The sequence below is a fragment of the Ranitomeya imitator genome, chromosome 4, assembly GCF_032444005.1.
Source record: "Ranitomeya imitator isolate aRanImi1 chromosome 4, aRanImi1.pri, whole genome shotgun sequence".
In the NCBI taxonomy this organism is placed as follows: domain Eukaryota; kingdom Metazoa; phylum Chordata; class Amphibia; order Anura; family Dendrobatidae; genus Ranitomeya; species Ranitomeya imitator.
The window spans coordinates 352,340,832-352,363,858 of NC_091285.1; the positions used below are offsets into that span (position 1 = coordinate 352,340,832).

General features: G+C 41.6%; 1 protein-coding gene across 1 annotated transcript in view; it reads right to left on the reverse strand.

Moving 5' to 3' along the window:
• SLC2A13 (solute carrier family 2 member 13) overlaps window positions 1-23,027 on the reverse strand; it is a 312,281-nt gene that overhangs the window by 96,917 nt on the left and 192,337 nt on the right. Inside the window, exon 4 of the mRNA XM_069765010.1 lies at window positions 14,759-14,867. Within this exon, the coding sequence (XP_069621111.1) occupies window positions 14,759-14,867 (109 nt within the window). The remainder of the gene's footprint in view (window positions 1-14,758; window positions 14,868-23,027) is intronic.

Consider the following 23,027-nt stretch of genomic DNA (forward strand, 5'->3'; position numbering starts at 1 on the left):
GAAGAAATAGAGAAAGAAAACGCCAACAATTCTGCAAGGGTCTTTTGATATTTTATATTTTGCATTCTTCATTTGGTGCACAAATATAGTGTTTACTACATTCTGTGTGTCTGCACAATTATGGCAATACCCTTTGGGCCCCCTGTACAGATGCACAGTGGTATGCCCACCACTAACGCTGGCGTCTTGCCCAGTTCCAGCTTTTGCACTATTACCTAGTTGCTCAGTTTGGCGCTTTCTAATTTCCATATCTTGTCTACTGTGGAAAAGCTGCTCCGCTCATTAATTCTAGCCAAACCCCATACTGGCATCTACGCTCTTCTCTTCTGATAGGTTTCTGGTTGGCCTGACTGCCAGATCTTTTTATAAAGGACTGAGGAAGCTATGGATTTCTTACTAACCACTAACTGTAAGGATTTTCTTATGCGGAATAAATAATTCATCCATATCTTACTGTTGCGTGTTCAACTTTACAGTTTTGCTAACTGTACACTGACACCTGTTTATGTTGTCATATGCATGCTGTGGATTTTCTTTGGGGGGGCTTTGGTGTATCACTGAAAATATGATAATTTTATCTGTCTGTGTGCATGGAGTCTGTACACTCCCTTTACATCACCAGTTACACCTGATAATTTCTAGAGAAAAATTGATTTAAATTGTTAAATACGACAAAGGTGCAATAGAAAATAGGGTACAAAAATTCCTCAAAGGGTAAGTTCACACAGGGCATGTTTGCTGCTTTTTTCTGCAGTAAAACCTGATCTTGGCATGAAAGAAACTGCACCATAAACGCAGGTTTAGGTGCATTTTTTTCATACTTTTATTTTCTCTTTGTGCATGCCAATAAAGTTGAATGCACACAGAAAAAAAACTTCCTGTAGATAGAATGAATAGATAGAATACCTGCGGTAACCTCTTCACTGGCATTTTTCCACATCCAGAGGTCAGGCTGTGAGGGAGCGCATGCTCAGTGACGTCACCCCCGCTCACTGAAGCAAGCGCCGGAAGCATCTCCTCATTCATCAGTAGTTTACAGCCAGGAGCAGTCGCATTAGCAGTGCTCCTGGTTGTAAAGTTCATCTTCCCCAGATATGGATTACTGCGTGGGGCACTCGTTACATTGGACTGCATCGGACCAGGGAGTATTTGTGTTGGTTTATTATTTTATTTCAGGAGATCGAGGGCTTCACTTGCAATGGCAGACTAATAAAGATGGAAAAACTGTGTGGTGTTTTATTTCATTAAAATATTTTATTCTTACTGTGTGTGTATTTAACCCTTTAACTACTATGGGATTAGTAATGGATAGGTGTCTTATTGACACCTCTCCATTACTAAGTTGGCTTAATATCACCTTACAATAGGAAGGTGACATTAACCTCTCATTACCCTGCTTGCCACCTCTACAGGGCAAGTGGGAAGAGTTGGGCAAAGCGCCAGAATTGGCACACCTTTTCTGGGCAGCTGCGGGCTGCTATTTTTAGGCCGGGGGGGGGGGGGGGCTATATCAATGGCCCCTTACCAGCCTGAGAATACCAGCCCCAGCTGTGAGCTTTAGCAAGGCTGGTTGTCAAAAATGGGGGAGACCCCATGCCGTTTTTTATTCATTATTTATTTAAATAAAAAAGCATAAGGACCCCTCTATTCTTGATAACTAGCCTTGCAGAAGCTGACAGCTGGGGGTTGCATCCCTCAGCTGTGAATTTTGTCAGGCTGGTTATAAAAAATAAGGGGGAACCCACAAAGTTTTTTTTTTTAAATTATTTATTTATAGCGCAGAAGAGGCAGATGAAAACTCCCATCTGCTGCTCCTGCTGTCACTGTAATTAGCGGTAGCAGGTGTCAGATGATGGGATCAGTAGTCCCATCAGCTGACACCAGTGATCGGAGGTAAAGTTTATACCTCCGATCACAGCTGAGCGCTTCCGCTGTCTACTGACAGGGTGGGATCCACGGCTCTCTGACCATTGGGGATGATTTCCCCGCCAACCAGAAGCGGTGTTTGCGGTGCTGTCATGCACACGACAGTGTGTCAAACACTGTAATGTTGGACCCCCCATTCAAGTGAGTGGGGTTCAGGTCCGCTCTGCTGGATGACAGGCTGTATGGACGCACCATGCAGCCTGCCATCTAAAGATAGCAGGGCCGAGTATGAAATTACATCCTGCTGTCCTTGACGTTTCTGCAGCAAATAAGCTGCAAGAAAAGTCAACCTGCGTATGTGCAGCGTTTGTTCACCATCCATTCAATTCAGTGGGTGGAAAATGTTGATAAAATGCTGGAAAAACGCTGAAAGAAGTGACATGCTCTGTGTCCAATAAACGCAGCAAAGCACAAAATACTGATGACACAAAAAACCACTGTGTGTGCATGAGATTTCTGAACTCTCATAGGCTTTGCTGGTACTGCAAAAAGCAGCTGAAAATTAGTATAAAAAAAACGCAGCAAAAACGCCCTGTGTGAACTTACCCTAACGGAGTTGTCTTGCCTTTTAGGGGATATGCAAATAGTCTCTTCAGGAGGAAGAGGACTAGAACTCTAGTGCCACTTATAGGAAGTAGCAGTTCTAAATGTCAATGTCGACCCTTTAAATTACATGACTTAGGAAAAAAGTCAAAACCAGAAACTCAATTTGTAGACACTGTTTTGGGTTACTGCCTCTTGTCAGTGCAAAGTGTAAGATCTGGTTTGGCTGGGTGAGAGGCATCCTTAGGAGATACTAAGGCAAGTTTGATGCATCCATGAGTCCTTTATTTTCTGCTATATTTGGATTTCAATATTCTGATCAATATTGGTGTTCTGACATTTGTAACGTCAAACACTGACACCTCTTTTGTTTTCACTCATGCCACCATTTTTCAATTATTATTTAATGTACAGTATACACCTGAATGATTTCATTTATTAATGTTGTAAATTTAATACATTTAATTTGTCTTGAAATAAATCTGTAAAATATTTCAAGCACTAACCACTCTATTTAAACCTACATGGAAAGATGCAGGCTCAACATGTGAGCCAGTATCAAAGGTAGGGACACAACATATGACTTAAATATACAACAGATATTATGAAGCGCTTAATAAATTAAAAAATACAAGTTGTCCCATTGAAGACTAGCTATTATACAGCTATATCGCTGGGCTAAATAAACAAAAAAATATGGAACTTGAAAGGCACCAATCAAATACTAAAAATAATTGCCCCATTATGAGAATGCCTTGGCGTGGTGGGGTGGCTCAAAGAATTGATCAATTGTTTGCTCAATGTCTCATTTTGAAATAGTTAGAAATCAATATGTGCATGTGCACTTTATGTATTGCATTCTGACCATAAGCAGTGCTGGCTTCTCCCCTTTTTTGTACTAAAAATAATTGCTTGGTCTTTAAAGGGAAACTATCTTCAGTAAATGACCTATTGTTCGAATAAGCTTGCATTTTTCAAAAGGTTTGCATTTTTAATTGTGTTTCATGTACACTACCGTTCAAAAGTTTAGGGTCACTTAGAAATTTCCTTATTTTTGAAAGAAAAGTACAGTTTTCTCTAATGAAGCTAACATTAAATACACTTTATACAGTGTTAATGTGGTAAATGTCTATTCTAGCTGCAAACGTCTGGTTTGTAATACATATCTTCATAGGTGTATAGAGGCCCATTTCCAACAACCATCACTCCAGCGTTCTTATGGTACTTTGTGTTTAGAGAACCTATAAACCTGACCTTCCTTTGATCTAGTTGAGAATCTGCAGCATTACATTTGTTGGTTCAATTAAACTCTCAAAAAGGCCAGATAAAAAGAACTTTCATGTGAAACTCGACAATCTATTCTTGTTCTTAGAAATTAAGGCTATTCCATGCGAGAAATTGCCAAGAAACTAAAGATTTCCTACAACGGTGTGTACTACTCCCTTCAGAGGAGAGCACAACCAAAGTAGAAAGAGAAGTGGGAGGCCCCGCTGCACAACTGAGCAACAAGTCGAGTACATTAGAGTCAGTTTGAGAAATTGATGCCTCACAGGTCCTCAACTGGCAGCTTCATTAAATAGTACATGCAAAATGCCAGTGTCAACGTCTACAGTGAAGAGGTGACTCCGGGATGCTGGCCTGCAGGGCAGAGGGGCAAAGAAAAAGCCATATCTGAGACTGGCTAATAAAAGGAAAAGATTAATATGGGCAAAAGAACACAGACATTGGACAGAGGAAGATTGGAGAAAAGTGTTGTGGACAGACGAATCCAAGTTTGAGGTGTTTGGATCACACAGAAGAAACATTTGTGTGATGCAGAACAACTGAAAAGATGCTGGAAGAGTGTATGACGCCAACTGTCTAGCATGGTGGAGGTCATGTAATGGACTGGGGTTGCTTTGGTGCTGGTAAAGTGGGAGATTTGTACAAGGTAAAAGGGATATTGAATAAGGAAGGCTATAACTCCATTTTGTAATGCCATGCCATACCCTGTGGACAGCGCTTGATTGGAGCCAATTTCATCCTACAACAGGACAATGACCCAAAGCACACCTCCAAATTATGCAAGAACTATTCATGAAAGAAGCAGGCAGCTGGTATTCTATCTGTAATTAAGTGGCCAGTGCAGTCACCAGATCTCAACCCCATTGAGCTGTTGTGGCAGCAGCTTGACCGTATGATGCGCAAAAAGGACCCAGCAAGCCAAATCAACTTGTGGGATATGCTTCTGGAAGTATGGGGTGAAATTTCTCCAGATTATCTCAGCAAATTAACTGCTAGAATGCCAAAGGTCTGCAATTCTGTAATTGCTTCAAAGGGAGCATTCTTTGACGAAAGCAATGTTTGAAGGAGAAAATTATTATTTCAAATAAAAAAATTTTTTTTAACCTTGTCAATGTCTGGACTAGATTTTCAATTCATTTGGCAACTTATTTGATTAATAAAAGTATGAGTCTGGGAGACCCTAAACCTTTGAACTGTAGTGCATAACAAATGTTTGTTCTAAAGATATACACACATACATATATACACAAATATAACTGTCTATTAAAAAACGCAAAATAAAAATCTTGCAATTTGTACACTATCATTTTGGGTATTCAAGATCAATTTCCTGTTGTTTTTTTCAGGATACACTACATGTTCATTAGTCACAATATTCAGTCCCTGACCCTGCCTTGTATTGAAGCATCTAATGAGTATGTCCAAAACTTTGGGGAAGTGTTGATCCCTAAATTAAGGGCGCTCCTGGGGGCTAGGAATGGCGGACGTCTACCGGCATCTATGCGGGAGGCCATAATAGTGGTGATTCTTAAGGAGGCGAAGGACCCGACACAGCCGGATTCATATCGGCCAATCTCCTTGCTTACTATAGACGTTAAACTCCTGGCTAAGGTGTTGGCGATGAGGTTGACAAGTGTCATTTCCGGCCTAGTGACTCAGACCAGTCTGGCTTTATGCCTGATAGGTCTACTGCGATCAATTTACGAAGGCTGTATATGAATTTGCAACTCAGATCCGATAACTGTGGCCAGAGAGTTATTGCATCTTTAGACGCCCATAAGGCGTTCGATAGTGTGGAGTGGGGGTATCTCTGGCAGGTGCTACAAAGTATGGGGTTTGGACCGCAGTTCATACAGTGGGGCAAAAAAGTATTTAGTCAGTCAGCAATAGTGCAAGTTCCACCACTGAAAAAGATGAGAGGCGTCTGTAATTTACATCATAGGTAGACCTCAACTATGGGAGACAAACTGAGAAAAAAAAATCCAGAAAATCACATTGTCTGTTTTTTTAACATTTTATTTGCATATTATGGTGGAAAATAAGTATTTGGTCAGAAACAAACAATCCAGATTTCAGGCTCTCACAGACCTGTAACTTCTTCTTTAAGAGTCTCCTCTTTCCTCCACTCATTACCTGTAATAATGGCACCTGTTTAAACTTGTTATCAGTATAAAAAGACACCTGTGCACACCCTCAAACAGTCTGACTCCAAACTCCACTATGGTGAAGACCAAAGAGCTGTCAAAGGACACCAGAAACAAAATTGTAGCCCTGCACCAGGCTGGGAAGACTGAATCTGCAATAGCCAACCAGCTTGGAGTGAAGAAATCAACAGTGGGAGCAGTAATTAGAAAATGGAAGACATACAAGACCACTGATACTCTCCCTCGATCTGGGGCTCCACACAAAATCCCACCCCGTGGGGTCAGAATGATCACAAGAACGGTGAGCAAAAATCCCAGAACCACGCGGGGGGACCTAGTGAATGAACTGCAGAGAGCTGGGACCAATGTAACAAGGCCTACCATAAGTAACACACTACGCCACCATGGACTCAGATCCTGCAGTGCCAGACGTGTCCCACTGCTTAAGCCAGTACATGTCCAGGCCCGTCTGAAGTTTGCTAGAGAGCATTTGGAGGATCCAGAGGAGTTTTGGGAGAATGTCCTATGGTCTGATGAAACCAAACTGGAACGGTTTGGTAGAAACACAACTTGTCGTGTTTGGAGGAAAAGAATACTGAGTTGCATCCATCAAACACCATACCTACTGTAAAGCATGGTGGTGGAAACATCATGCTTTGGGGCTGTTTCTCTGCAAAGGGGCCAGGACGACTGATCCGGGTACATGAAAGAATGAATGGGGCCATGTATCGTGAGATTTTGAGTGCAAATCTCCTTCCATCAGCAAGGGCATTGAAGATGAAACGTGGCTGGGTCTTTCAACATGACAATGATCCAAAGCACACCGCCAGGGCAACGAAGGAGTGGCTTTGTAAGAAGCATTTCAAGGTCCTGGAGTGGCCTAGCCAGTCTCCAGATCTCAACCCTATAGAAAACCTTTGGAGGGAGTTGAAAGTCCGTGTTGCCAAGCGAAAAGCCAAAAACATCACTGCTCTAGAGGAGATCTGCATGGAGGAATGGGCCAACATACCAACAACAGTGTGTGGCAACCTTGTGAAGACTTACAGAAAACGTTTGACCTCTGTCATTGCCAACGAAGGATATATTACAAAGTATTGAGATGAAATTTTGTTTCTGACCAAATACTTATTTTCCACCATAATATGCAAATAAATTGTTAAAAAACAGACAATGTGATTTTCTGGATTTTTTTTTCTCAGTTTGTCTCCCATAGTTGAGGTCTACCTATGATGTAAATTACAGACGCCTCTCATCTTTTTACGTGGTGGAACTTGCACTATTGCTGACTGACTAAATACTTTTTTGCCCCACTGTATCTTGGATTCGACTGATGTACTCGATGCCGATGGCCAGGGTTAGGGTAAATGGGGAGTCATCATGGACCATACAACTGGCTAGAGGGACGAGACAGGGGTATCCGCTCTCTCCTCTTTTGTTTGCTCTGGCTGTGGAACCACTGGCTGCTAAGCTTCGACGCTCTGATGAGGTGACTGGGTTTAAATATGGGATGATTGAAGAAAGGGTGGCGTATGCGGATGACATTCTGCTATTTCTGGCTGACCCGGTTGCGTCCTTGGAGGGAGCCATTGGGATTATTGAACGTTTCGGATCGGTGTCGGGACTTAGGATAAACTGGAGTAAGTCTGTCTTGTTTAAGGTGGATGACGCTGGTGGGGAACCACTGGAGGATGGGCGACTGGAGGTGACTAGCCAATTTAAGTACCTCAGAATATGGGTATCTATGCCTGTTACTGACTATATACATAGAAATCTGACTCCAATCATAGGTGTTCTTAAAGCAAAAACGGATGCTTGGCTTAAGCTGCATTGATCTGTGGTAGGTAGGGTGAATCTTATTAAAATGATTCTGATGCCGAAAATACTGTATATTCTTCATAATGCGCCAGTTTGGATACCACGTGGGACATTTAGACAGATTAACTCTCTGTTTAGGAATTTAATATGGGGGAGACAGCATCCGCGTATCAAACTGGAGACACTTCAGCGACCCAAGGAATATGGGGGATTGGCACTGCCTAACCCTGAAATATATTTTCTTGCAGCCCAAGGTCAGCATCTAAAAGGCTGGGCGCATGAAGGGTCATCTGGAGTGGTACAGCGGTTGATGGAAGTAGTGACAAAAAGAAGGCCAGTAGTACAATGTTTGGAGGATGGATCCCTTGGGGTTCTGGGGAAATTATACCCGACTGTGTTGTTGATACGCAGGCTGTGAGGTAGGCTGAGACATTTACGTGGGATCACGGATTTGACTAGATTCTCACCGCTATGGCATAACAATAATTCACAGGAGTTTGAGGCACTGGGGGTACTGACAGAATGGCAGGTCAAAGGGATTCAATACGTGTATCAAATAATTGAGCGAGGTGAATTGAAATCATTTTCCCAATTGCAGGCGGAGTTTGGTCTTGGGACTGTAGGGGAATATCAGTATTTGCGGATGGGGCATGCTTTTGGAGCTCAGAGTAGAAACAGAGGTATTGGAATTCAAAGGGATATAGTACTGGAGTATGTGTGTAATGAAGGGACTACTGGGGGGGTCATATCTACTTTGTATAAAGATCTGTTGCATACTTTCCTACTGGGGTTTCCAATAATGGCGAGAGCTAAGTGGGAGAGGGATCTGGGTCCAATGGAGAATGAGGCTTGGGAGTCCGTGCTAGAATGGGTCCCACGACAGTCTATACGGTTCGCTTAGTGACAGTCACAGCTCTATGTGATACACAGGGTTTATAAGTCTCCGATGGTGCTATATAAGGCTGGTTTGCGTGATGATTCTGAATGCCCGAGGTGTAAAACTGCAGATGCTGATATATTTCATATGATGTGGACGTGTCAGAGACTGGCTGCCTTTTGGGTGGTAGTTTTGAGTCGTATGGAAGGTGTGTATGGATGTAAGGTGCCAAGGGATCCAGTTGTGTGCTTGTTGGGATGTGTGGATGAGATTGGAGTGGATAACAACCTAAGGATAGCTATTGCCAGATTGTTATACATGGCTAGGAAGGTAATAGCTCGAAATTGAATTAGGGAAGAACCACCGTCAAGAGGAGAATTCCTCCAGTATGTGAAACAGGGCCTGACACTGGAACAGGGGTTTTATAAAAAAAAGAGGGAAAATTGAAATGTTCAATAAATTGTGGTCTCCGTGGATTGCCATGGGATAGGGGTATTATAGAAGGGGAGTGAATTAAGGTTCCTAATTAATGATAATGTAAAATGTGGCTTATATTATTGGCTGAGGGATTAGATATTATATTGTTCTAATAACGGAAGTGCTAAGCAAGGTGAGCTGGTTTGTTGGGTGGGGGTGTGGGGTGTTGGGATTGAAGGGGGTTGTTTGAAGGGGGGAAAAAACTTTGTATTGAAAATGAGAATGTAACAAGTAACTTATCTTGTTATTCTTAATAAAAAAAAATGAGTATGTCCAAAGGTAATTATGAATGGAGGGGGAGCAGAGTCAACTGTGACATATTGCCATTGTTTATCCGGTGTTATCATCTGTGTATAGAAGTGTTAAGGCCCCTTCACATTAAGCGACGCTGCAGCGATACCGACAACGATCCGGATCGCTGCAGCGTCGCTGTTTGGTCGCTGGAGAGCTGTCACACAGACAGCTCTCCAGCGACCAACGATCCCGAGGTCCCCGGTAACCAGGGTAAACATCGGGTAACTAAGCGCAGGGCCGCGCTTAGTAACCCGATGTTTACCCTGGTTACCAGCGTAAAAGTAAAAAAAACAAACAGTACATACTTACCTACCGCTGTCTGTCCTCGGCGCTCTGCTTCTCTGGTCTGGCTGTGAGCACAGCGGCCGGAAAGCAGAGCGGTGACGTCACCGCTCTGCTTTCCGGCTGGCCGACGCTCACAGCCAGTACAGGTGGAGTGCAGAGCACAGCGCCGGGGACAGACAGCGGTAGGTAAGTATGTACCGTTTTTTTTTTTTTTTTACTTTTACGCTGGTAACCAGGGTAAACATCGGGTTACTAAGCGCGGCCCTGCGCTTAGTTACCCGATGTTTACCCTGGTTACCAGTGAAGACATCGCTGGATCGGTGTCACACACGCCGATCCAGCGATGTCCACGGGAGATCCAGCGACGAAATAAAGTTCTGGACTTTGTTCAGCGACCAACGATCTCCCAGCAGGGGCCTGATCGTTGATCGCTGTCACACATAACGATTTCCTTAACGATATCGTTGCTACGTCACAAAAAGCAGCGATATCGTTAACGATATCGTTATGTGTGAAGGTACCTTTACTTAACATTGCAATCCCACCTGTGATAAGCTTTGTTGAAAACTCTTCCTAGAAGGACAGGAAGTATGAATTAAAAAAGCCCCTGTGGAGAGAATGAAAATTGCAAGAACACTAAATTTGCTTGCTAATTAAAAATCACAATATGGGAAAAAATATATGTAGCTTCCTGCTAAGGGTATGTGCATACAGCGTTTTTTTTCTAGTGGATTCTGCCTGCAAAATATGTCCCAAAACCACAGCAAAAAATTTACATGAAAAACATTGCTGTACACGTGTTCCCTCTTTTGCTACGCTTTTAACGGCTTCAGGGTTCAGAAACTTTAAAGAGGTTAAATTAAGTAACATGTTGATTTTGGAAGCGGATTCACATAGAAAAACTGAATGGCACTGCCACCAGAAAAAGAACAACCTAAGACAGGGGTCGCCAATCGGGGTTATGGCAGATGTGTGCACAAAACCTAAGGCAGGGGTCGCCAATCGGGGTTATGGCAGATGTGTGCACATAACCTAAGGCAGGGGTCACCAATCGGGGCTATGGCAGATGTGTGCACAAAATCTAAGGCAGGGGTCGCCAATCGGGGTTGTGGCAGATGTGTGCACAAAATCTAATGCAGGGGTCGCCAATCGGGGTTATGGCAGATGTGTGCACAAAATCTAAGGCAGGGGTCGCCAATTGGGGCTATGGCAGATGTGTGCACAAAATCTAAGGCAGGGGTCGCCAATTGGGGTTATGGCAGATGTGTGCACATAACCTAAGGCAGGGGTCGCCAATCGGAGTTATGGCAGATGTGTGCACATAACCTAAGACAGGAGTCGCCAATCTGTGGCTCAAGAGCCACATGTGGTTAGCGAATCCATGTTGTATGGCTCGCGGCTACCTGCCAGCCTGGTGCATTAGCACAAGGACTAGGCAAACAGGTGTGAAGAAATGTTCTCCAGATGGTGAGTTTTGTGAGTTACCCTGCAGAGATAATCATTTCTGGATGTGCATGTATTGACGGGAAGTGATAATACGGTGAGCTGGAGATAAGATGGTACTATTAATTAGAGACTTGTGGAAGCTGGAACTAATAGTGTGGTGGGAATGTTTCATGAGAGAATACTGAATTGGGGTAAAGTGGGAACTTTTGGATGCAAGTACACTGACTGTAATGAAAGATGGCACAAAGTGCTTTCTGTGGAGAACTTTGGCTGGCATCATACCGGTAATTGGGGCTCTGTGCAATACTACAGGGTGAGAGGATCAGCTCGTTGGATGTGGCTTGAGACTCTCTCTCAGAAGTGATTGTGGCTCTCAAGAGAAGAAAGGTTGAGGACCACTGCCCTAAGGTAGGCATCTCACATTCGCTAGTATGGATGATACACAGATGATGTGCTAAGCATATGGCATTGTCCTGTAGCGTCAATACCAGCTTTTATTGAGTATATTGATGCAAATCAAGTTAACTTATAATTTACTTTTCATTTTTACAGTATCACTAAACCTTACCTAGACATCCTACTAACTGGTAATAGAGCTCTTAATAATGTAACTTGCAAGCTGCACAGAAAACCTATGCTTGTGTGGCACCTTGGTAACGAAACATCTTTTTTATAGGACATCAGTTGAAATAGCTGAGATGAGAGTGAAAAATACCAAGGAGCAGGATTGCTTTTTAATTACGGATGCCTTGACTTTCCATAGATTATGTCACCTCTCTTTCTACTTGTGTTCAATATTTTTTCCCTATGTTATTTCTCATTATTACACATAAATTATGGACCTTCATGGTTTGATTCCTTTGCCTGTATGGATTGGATGGGTTGGGGTTGTTACGGACATCTGGTGATAATTTCATCTCAATAGCACCTTTAGAAATATATGTACTAAGAAAATTGGTGACGTGTTCAATATTTATTTCACCCGCTGTATATTGATATCTCATTTTTACTATTCCTAGCATTCAGCATTATTATAACCCATTGATACACTCATTTACATTATTTCATTTCAAATATTTCTTATGAAAATACTTTTTCATTTTTTACATCATCACCATTCATGTCTCAAATCTATACAACTTACATAGAGCACAAATATTTATCATATTTTTAGTGATCAGTCATTTTGGATGTTTTTGACTTGTTTTTGGTTTTATGACATTTAACATTCTTTTTTTTTTCAATTCTACATGTAATTTTTCATGATTATTTTTTACATTTGAATCAGTCACTATTCAGACTGTACAACACATACTGCATGCCCACAATTTACATCTTATTGTATTTGCCATTTCCTCCAGTAACACCACATGTATATCTACAGTTATTTATTCCATTTAAATCAAACCATTATGTACATCTCACATTATGCATTGTACTTGCAAAAACAATTATTTTTAAATCATTCACATGCATTAATAAACTGACGTGCTATTGAATCCTATATACACGTCTAGTGCTCTTAAACTTTAAAGCCTTTTATATTGTTTCCTTTGGCACCATTCACACTCACCATCAAAGTAAGTCATGTCTTATTCTATTCTGATCTATATTATGTTGGTTTTTTTTACTGATCACTATACAGAATGAATCAGATATAATAAATCAGCACAATATACTATTTTTTTCTGGTACTTGTCACACTCCTTAAACACGCTAATAAGCACCACCAAAATCGACGGTGTGTTTTTTTTCTATTGAGTACTGGTTGGACTTTCTCTTACAATTACTAATTATGACTAAGAACCAAGGAGTTCAAAGGCTCAAAACGCGTAATAACTCCCAATGTCTAATAGATCTCGTGCCTAATCTTTTTATGGAACATACAAGGAAATAGATGTATTTAACAATTTTGGAATAAATAATTGATTTTATCTACTCACGTGTTCTGGATCCCCTACCACCTTACACCCCCCTAAGGGTATTTTCAGACAAAGTTCTTTGACAAGGATATTCTGCCAGAAAAATATCTCTCAGAAACCTGAAAAGGTTTTGGATTTTTTTTAATGATGTTTTGTGCATGGAGCGTTTTTTTCTTCTAATTTAGATTTCATTCATTGGCCTAATTTTGGGGGTTTTATTTTTTTTATAGGTAGAAATGCCTCAAGAATTGACATGGATTTTCTTTTTAATGTTGAAAAAACCACGTTAAAAAAAATCTGCACTTTGTACACTACAGTAGTATTATTACACTTGAATCAATAGATGCTATTAAAAGGGTATTTAAAAAGTTTTTGAATGTGGATTCTGTGTCAACATATTCTACGTCCAAAACACGTGCAATAAAGGAATAATTTATATACAGGGTGGGCCATGTATATGGATACACCTAGATAAAATGGGAATGGATGGTGATATCAACTTCCTGTTTGTGGCACATTAGTATATGGGAGGGGGAAAAATTTTCAAGATGGATGGTGACCATGGCAGCAATTTTGAAATCTGCCATTTTGGATCCAACTTTATTTTTTCCAATGGGAAGAGGGTCATGTGACAAACTTATTGAGAATTTCACAAGAAAAACAATAGTGTGCTTGCTTTTAATGTAACTTTATTCTTTCATGAGTTATTTACAAGTTTCTCATTGTTTACAGGCATTGACATGTCGCAGAGGTTAACACGTGAGGAGCGAATATAAATTGTGTTGATGTCTGGTGAACGCAGTACCCGGGTCATTGCAGCAGATTTCAATGCAAAGACACCCTACGTAAGAAAACTGTCACCATCGCCATGTTATTTAGGTGTATCCATATAAATGGCCCACCCAAAAAAGATTGCCTCATCACTGAACATAATGTTCTGTGTTAACTGAGGGTCGTGTTCCAATTTTTGTTTTGGCCATTCTGCAAATTCAGCGCGCCAATCTGGCATCAGTCGAACATCCCTTCGGAGGATATTAGCTACTCACAAAGGACAGCCTTACAAAATCCAGCTGCTGCAGCATCTCAACGAGGATGACCTAGATCGGCACGCTGAATTTGCAGAATGGGCAAAACAAAAATTGGAACAGGACCCTCAGTTTACGAAGAACATTTTGTTTAGTGATGAGGCAAACTTTTTTGGGTGGGCCTTTTATATGGTTACTCCTAAATAACATGGGAATAGTGACAGTTTTTTTGCGTATTGTGTCTTGCACTGAAATCTGCTGCAATGACCCGGGTACTGCGTTCACCAGATATCAACGCAATTTCTATCTGCGCCTCACGTGCTAACCTCGGTGACATGTCAATGGCTGTAAACAAAGAGGAACTTGTAAATAACTCATGAAAGAATAAAGTGATGGTAAAACCAAGCACACCAACTTCTAAGTGGCCGCCATGGTCACCACCCATCTTGAAAAGTTTTCCCCCTCCCATATGCTAATATGCCACAAACAGGAAGTTGATATCACCAACCATTCCCATTTTATTTAGGTGTATCCATATAAATGGCCCACCTTGTACATTGGAAGCTGGTCATGAAGGTTAAATTTTTCTCTTTAATTGTCCTTTTTAAAGCATCTTGATAAAGTGAATATGATTACTTCGACATCCGCTTTCTTCATTTTTACCATATTATTGCTTTAACATATAAACAGAATTAGGTAATAAAATATAGAAGCACATACATTACAGTGTTGATGCCAGCCAATTGTTGGAACATATGCAATCCTCCACCAACTATAAGAGCGCGGCGGGTTGGAGGATATATTAACATTCGGTATATGACAGGTCCACCTTAAAAAGAAACAAACAAATAAATCAGATAATTAAGGGCATGAGTTTATGTTATATAGGCACAGATTGAAATGTAGATAAAATATTAAAATATCGTGTCATGAAGGCAGATGAACACCCAAGGATTCATGTTATCCTACCTGTGGCTCTACCTGTGGATCTATTGATAATCATCCTTGTTGTCCACAGTACAGACATTTTGAGAAATTGAAAGGGTAACTTGGATGGCAAGTCATTTGATTACATGCCAGTAATTCAATAACGAACAAGCCAAACACTGGCTTTTCAGCTGATTGGATCATTCATGCTAACATTAAAACAATCATTCTCAGAAGCACATAGTCCTGTGTAAACACCTCTCTCAGGTGGTAGATGAACCAACCAGGGGAGGTGATCTGCTGGATCTGGTTCTGTCAAATAGACCAAATAGAAATTCAGATCTACAGGTCAGGGGGCATTTGGGAAGCAGTGACCATAACATGGTGAGTTTCAATATAATATTCAATAAAACCTTTCAAACAGGAACTGCAAAAACCTCGAAGTTTAACAAAGCCGATTTAAAAAAAAAATTAAGGGAAGAGCTTAATTGTGTATTGTGGGACCATGTCGTGGTAACTGCGAATACCGAACATAAATGGCTTATGTTTAAGGAAATACTACTAGAATCTTCTAGAAAAAACTTAGACCATCTGGTAATAAAACAGGAATGTGTCCAGAATAATATGCGCACACACAGCAGGTATAGCTATATTAGGATGAAGGCAACAAGAACACACATTTATTATTATTAATAGTAGACGACATTTTTATAGCGCCATTTACCCGCATTTTGGGTGACATAACTATGTTTTAATTCATACACCAATTCTGAATGAGTGAACATACAATACCTGGTGTCTTGTCACTAAAACAATTCTAATGAGACTATAGTACGACATATATAATTCAAGAGAATACAAATAGTATGTGCGCATAAGCATTTTGCTATTTATCTGGATCCAAGAAACAATTATGCAATAAAGTATGTAAAACCTAAAATATTTGATGAAATGGAAATATACATCATTTCATGAATATTCTGTTCGAAACAACAGATTTATGTATAATTCCAAGGTAGCAGCGTGTTGCTTAGCAACTTTGCCAATTCGGAAATGTGAAGACAATGTGAAAATATTATATATTTTAAAAACTGCATTGTACTATTTTTAGTAGCATTTATTATACAAAGCAGATAGTTGTCCTTTCCTTATTTCTAAAGGTTTTTTTTTGTTTGTTTTTTTTTAAACAGTGAAATTAAAATAAAAATAAAGAACATATTTTTGGGAAAACAATCAACTTTACTTTGATATTACTTACTGATACAACATATTCTGTAAAAGTAGACAAGTAAAAATTCAACTTGTATTCCAAAGGGGTTTTCCTGGTAATCTAATTAACTGTTTAAATTAAAGAAATCAAAGCAATACTCTCGGCAATCCGTTCCAGTGCTCATCTCAACTGATCCGTCCAGGTCATGTCCTTGTCACAATGGAAATGGCCAGAAACACCTCACTCAATCACTAGCTTCAGTGGTGACCCACCTAATTTCCAATCTGGCGAGGACAGGATATGCAAGCACAGACCAGTGGGCCTGGTAGATATTTTTTCAATCAATTCAAGGCATTTACAGTAAATCATTTAGATTCCTGGAAAACCCCATCTCATACACATTTAAATTCTTGCCAACAATGTCCGTGTAAATGGCCCAATGTATCAAGTCGATTAACTGACTTCAATATTGTAGACCCAATAATTAGTCTACAATTGTGAAATAGACAAAACTATGTAGTCCAGCTATATCTCCATGTATTGGTTAACAATTTTACAGGCTTTATAGAGTGTATGACAGTTATAACTTTGTGGTCAGCCCATCTACAATTAGGAATGACCAGTGGGTTTTATTGGACCTTATAGATACTATCAAAAGGTTGGTGAAGCACAATAATTGGAATATAGAAGTTAAAGTGCATTTACACTAAACATGTAAACAGGATGCCGATCACCCCAAAACAAGCTAAATGCTCATTCATCAGGTGAAATAATCTTTTGGTTTGCCTTAAAAAGGGTCAATTAGGCTGCTATAACAAAAAAAATGAAATGCAAAACCAAGCTCCTTTCTTGATAATCTTGCAGTTTAAAGAGGATGCCAATCACCTAATGAATGAGCAAAATGCTCATTTTTCAAGGGAAATGAACTTTTGTGCTGAACAAAATATAACTTTAATCAACAGCACATAATCGTGTGTATACAGGACTTAGGCTGTCGTCACACTAGCAGTATTTGGTCAGTATTTTACATCAGTATTTGTAAGCTAAAACCAGGAGTGGAACAATTAGAGGAAAAGTATAATAGAAACATATGCACCACTTCTGCATTTATCACCCACTCCTCGTTTTGGCTTACAAATACTGATGTAAAATACTGACCAAATACTGCTGGTGTGATGGCAGCCTTACACTGATGAGAATAGTAGAACAGATCATTTTGAAAACTTGGTCTGCCTATGTAACCTGGCTTTTTGAGGACCACCAATTGGTAGTCGTTTAATGCTGCTAGTTGGTATGGAAAATTGAGCAATAAAGCACCACTCCAGCATTTTATCTCACAGCTGACGCTCGGTCACTAATTTAAGTTCCGTGCCACTAGTATTATACTGTACTTGCTAGCCACCATCTTTTGTTTTCAGCAGGGCTAGATGTGACTAGGAGGATCATTCCAGTGTTTGACAGATGAACCGGAGGAGACTTCTCAATGTAAGGCTATGAGAGCCAGAACGAGGTTCTCATAGACCAACGTTGATCGACTGTTACCGTTAACTCTGACTTTTTGTCAGTGACAACCTTAGGTCACAAGATGGCACAACAGAACCAGAGCAGTGTTGAGAAAAGCAGAAGACGGCAGCATGTGAGTATAATACTAAGGGCAGGGAACATGGATTACTGATACAACTACAGCGTAGTGGTAAAATAAAAATAAAAACTTCTGGAGCAGTGCTATTAACCTAAGTTCCCAGCCTCAAGTCCTATACTTCCCAACCACCATCTTTATTCCTGTGTTTGTCGGAGCGATCTACAAGTAACCACTCAAGGTAAGTCTATGAGACCCAGAGCAAGGCACTTCCCTAAAGACTTACATTGAAAGCTTGTGACTGTTACCCCTGACTTTCACCCAGTCAGAAGTTGAGGTCACAAGATGGCGACGTGGGACCAAAGTGGTGCCAGGAAGAGCTGAAGACAGTGGCTGGTAAGTATACGTCCATGGTCAGGAAGCCTAAAACACCAAAAACAAAAATAAATAAAAATGCTGGAGAAGTCCTTTAACTACTTCCTGACAATGAATGTATCCATACGTCATGGTCGGCTGGGACTAACCGACCTATGAAATATGAATACGTCATCGTGATTTTGCATGCACAGAGGCTCTGTGAGCATGATTGCTGTTGACTGTAAGCTGATTCGGAGAGCTGACACTCGGTGCAGTAGCAGTGCCCACACAGCTCCCAGCAATTGAACCCCCTAAATACTACGATCAATATCGATCACAGGATTTAGCAGGCAAGCAGACAGTGCTCTCCAATCGGCACCTACGCAACGTCATTGCAAGGGGCAGATCATTGTCATGGTGACCCGATGTCGCCATGACAAAATCCGTGTCACTAGAGATAGCAAACTTGCTAGATCATTCTCAGAGCATGATGTAGGAAGTTTGTCAGTGCAATGCTGACAATTGGTAAAGCATAGGAATGCTCCTGCATTCCTATGCTTTACAAGCAATCATACTGCAAAAATTGAAAGTGCAATAGTGGGACAAGGTAAAAAAATAAATAAAATTGAACGAATATATAAAAAAAATAAAATAATATAAAATATATAGTTATATATGTATATATACACACACAAATATATACACTGCTCAAAAAAATAATGGGGGAAGACTTAACAGAATATAACTCCAAGTAATAATAATAATAATAATTTTTATTTATATAGCGCCAACATATTCCGCAGCGCTTTACAAATTATGGAGGGGACTTGTACAGACAATAGGCATTACAGCATAACAGAAATACAGTTCAAAACAGATACCAGGAGGAATGAGGGTTCTGCTCGCAAGCTTACAAACTATGAGGAAAAGGGGAGACACGAGAGGTGGATGGTAACAATTGCTATAGTTATTCGGACCAGCCATAGTGTAAGGCTCGGGTGTTCATGTAAAGCTGCATGAACCAGTTAACTGCCTAAGTATGCAGCAGTACATACTTCTTCTTGTCTTTTTCCTGGAAAGCCCTGAGCACCTCCCATGAACTGGGACGTATGGAAGCTCCACGAGCCTGGGTGCCTGCAATGCTTTGAACATGTGAGTGTTATCTTTTCTCCTGTAAATCAAACTTCGGTGAAATCAAACTGTCCACTTAGGAAGCAACATTGTTTGACAATCCATTTCACATGCTGTTGTGCAAATTGAATAAACAACAGATGGAAATTATTGGCAATTATCAAGACACACTCAAAGAAGTGGTTCTGCAGGTGGGGACCACAGACCGCATCTCAGTACCAATGCTTTCTGGCTGATGTCTTGGTCACTTCTGAATATTGGTTGTGCTTTGACACTAGTGGTAGCATGAGACGGACCCTACAACCCACACAAGTGGCTCAGGTAGTGCAGCTCATCCAGGAGGGCACATCAGTGTGAGCTGTGGCAAGAAGGTTTGCGGTGTCTGTCAGTGTAGTGACGGTGGATGACCTCCTGAGAGATCTCCTCCCAGACCTGGACTAAAGCATCCGCCAACACCTGGACAGTCTGTGGTGCAATGGACGTTGGTGGATGGTGCGAGACATGATGTCCCAGGTTTGTTCAATCGGATTCAGGTCTGGGGAACGGGCGGGCCAGTCCATAGCTTCAATGCCTTCATCTTCCAGGAACTGCTGACACACTCCAGCCTCATGAGGTCTGGCATCGTCCTGCATTAGGAGGAACCCAGGGCCCACCGCACCAGCATATGGTCTCACAAAGGGTCTGAGGATCTCATCTCGGTACCTAATGGCAGTCAGGCTACCTCTGGTGAGGAGAGCAAGAGAAAGAACCATGCATATAGAGTGCACTCCCAAAATATAATCAAATTACAAAAATGCAAAATTTATTGAAAAAGACAGTGAACACAAAAACAGGTTCACAAAAAAAATAAAAAAAATAAAAAAAATAATATATATATATATATATATATATATATATATATATATATATATATATATACACACACACACACACACACACATACTATATCTATCCATATCTACATACACACACGCACACCATATCTATAATACAGGTCCTTCTAAAAAAATTAACATATATTGTTAAATTTCATTATTTACCATAATGTAATGATTACAATTAAACTTTCATATATTATAGATTCATTATCCACCAACTGAAATTTGTCAGGTCTTTTATTGTTTTAATACTGATGATTTTGGCATACAACTCCTGATAACCCAAAAAACCTGTCTCAATAAATTAGCATATCAAGAAAAGGTTCTCTAAACGACCTATTACCCTAATCTTCTGAATCAACTAATTAACTCTAAACACATGCAAAAGATACCTGAGGCTTTTATAAACTCCCTGCCTGGTTCATTACTCAAAACCCCCATCATGGGTAAGACTAGCGACCTGACAGATGTCAAGAAGGCCATCATTGACACCCTCAAGCAAGAGGGTAAGACCCAGAAAGAAATTTCTCAACAAATAGGCTGTTCCCAGAGTGCTGTATCAAGGCACCTCAATGGTAAGTCTGTTGGAAGGAAACAATGTGGCAGAAAACGCTGTACAACGAGAAGAGGAGACCGGACCCTGAGGAAGATTGTGGAGAAGGACCGATTCCAGACCTTGGGGAACCTGAGGAAGCAGTGGACTGAGTCTGGTGTGGAAACATCCAGAGCCACCGTGCACAGGCGTGTGCAGGAAATGGGCTACAGGTGCCGCATTCCCCAGGTAAAGCCACTTTTGAACCACAAAAACCGCGGCAGAGGCGCCTGACCTGGGCTACAGAGAAGCAGCACTGGACTGTTGCTAAGTGGTCCCAAGTACTTTTTTCTGATGAAAGCAAATTTTGCATGTCATTCGGAAATCAAGGTGCCAGAGTCTGGAGGAAAACTGGGGAGAAGGAAATGCCAAAATGCCTGAAGTCCAGTGTCAAGTACCCACAGTCAGTGATGGTGTGGGGTGCCATGTCAGCTGCTGGTGTTGGTCCACTGTGTTTCATCAAGGGCAGGGTCAATGCAGCTAGCTATCAGGAGATTTTGGAGCACTTCATGCTTCCATCGGCTGAAATGCTTTATGGAGATGAAGATTTCATTTTTCAGCACAACCTGGCACCTGCTCACAGTGCCAAAACCACTGGTAAATGGTTTACTGACCATGGTATTACTGTGCTCAATTGGCCTGCCAACTCTCCTGACCTAAACCCCATAGAGAATCTGTGGGATATTGTGAAGAGAAAGTTGAGAGACGCAAGACCCAACACTCTGGATGAGCTTAAGGCCGCTATTGAAGTATCCTGGGCCTCCATAACATCTCAGCAGTGTCACAGGCTGATTGCCTCCATGCCACGCCGCATTGAAGCAGTCATTTCTGCCAAAGGATTCCCGACCAAGTATTGAGTGCATAACTGAACATTATTATTTGTTGGTTTTTTTGTTTGTTATTAAAAAACACTTTTATTTGATTGGATGGGTGAAATATGCTAATTTATTGAGACAGGTTTTTTGGGTTATCAGGAGTTGTATGCCAAAATCATCAGTATTAAAACAATAAAAGACCTGACAAATTTCAGTTGGTGGATAATGAATCTATAATATATGAAAGTTTAATTGTAATCATTACATTATGGTAAATAATGAAATTTAACACTATATGCTAATTTTTTGAGAAGGACCTGTATAACGCTGGGAGCGTCACTCTGTCCGAAGCCTTTATAGACTGCGCAGGCGCGACGCTCCTAGCGTTACATTATAGAGTGTCAGGGAAAAAAAAAATGGCGCCGGAAGGCACGGACTGCCGGGAGCAGGGGGACACCGTGCACATATTTGCGACCTGATTATGCGGTGGCACTTCATGCCACAGCAATTTGTTACTTACGCCATTCCTTTCCGCCCCGCCCATTTTCTTCGTCCTTCTGCTGCTGGAATCGGCGCCTGCGCAGTCCGCGCTTTCCGGCGCCATTTTCTTGAAGACACACTGCAGGTGTGTCTTCAAGAAAATGGCGCCGGAAAGCGCGGACTACGCAGGCGCCGATTCCGGCAGCAGGAGGACGAAGAAAATGGGCGGAAAGGAATGGCGTAAGTAACAAATTGCTGTGGCATGAAGCTGTGGCACTTCATGCCACAGCAATTTGTTACTTACGCCGCCTGATTCCTTTGTCCTGCTGCCGGAATCGGCGCCTGCGCACTGCAGTGTGTCTTCAAGAAAATGGCACCGGAAAGCGCGGACTGCGCAGTCGCCGATTCCTGCTGCCGGGATCGGCGCCTGCGCACTGCAGTGTGTCTTCAAGAAAATGGCGCCGGAAAGCGTGGACTGCGCAGGCGCCGATTCCGCCAGCTGGAGGACCAAGAAAATGGCGGCGGAAAGGAATCAGGTGGCGCAAGTAACAAATTGCTGTGGCATGAGGCTGTGGCACTTCATGCCACAGCTATTTGTTATTTACACCACCTGATACGGGGCATATATTATAGCGCATCTTATGGAGCAGCGTATGGGGCATATGGATGGGAGCAGCAAATTAAAGAACGGTGGCGCAGGATGGGAGCAGCACATGACAGAACGGGGGTGCAGGATGGGAGCAGCACATGACAGAATAGGGCAGCACATGACAGAACGGGGGTGCAGGATGGCAGCAGCACATGACAGAATGGGGGTGCAAGATGGAAGCAGCACTTGACAGAACGGGGGCGCAGGATGGGAGCAGCACATGACAGAACCGGGGCGCAGGATGGGAGCAGCACATGACAGAACGGGGGCGCAGGATGGGAGCAGCACATGACAGAACGGGGGCGCAGGATGGGAGCAGCACATGACAGAATGGGGGCGCAGGATGGGAACAGCACATGACAGAACGGGGG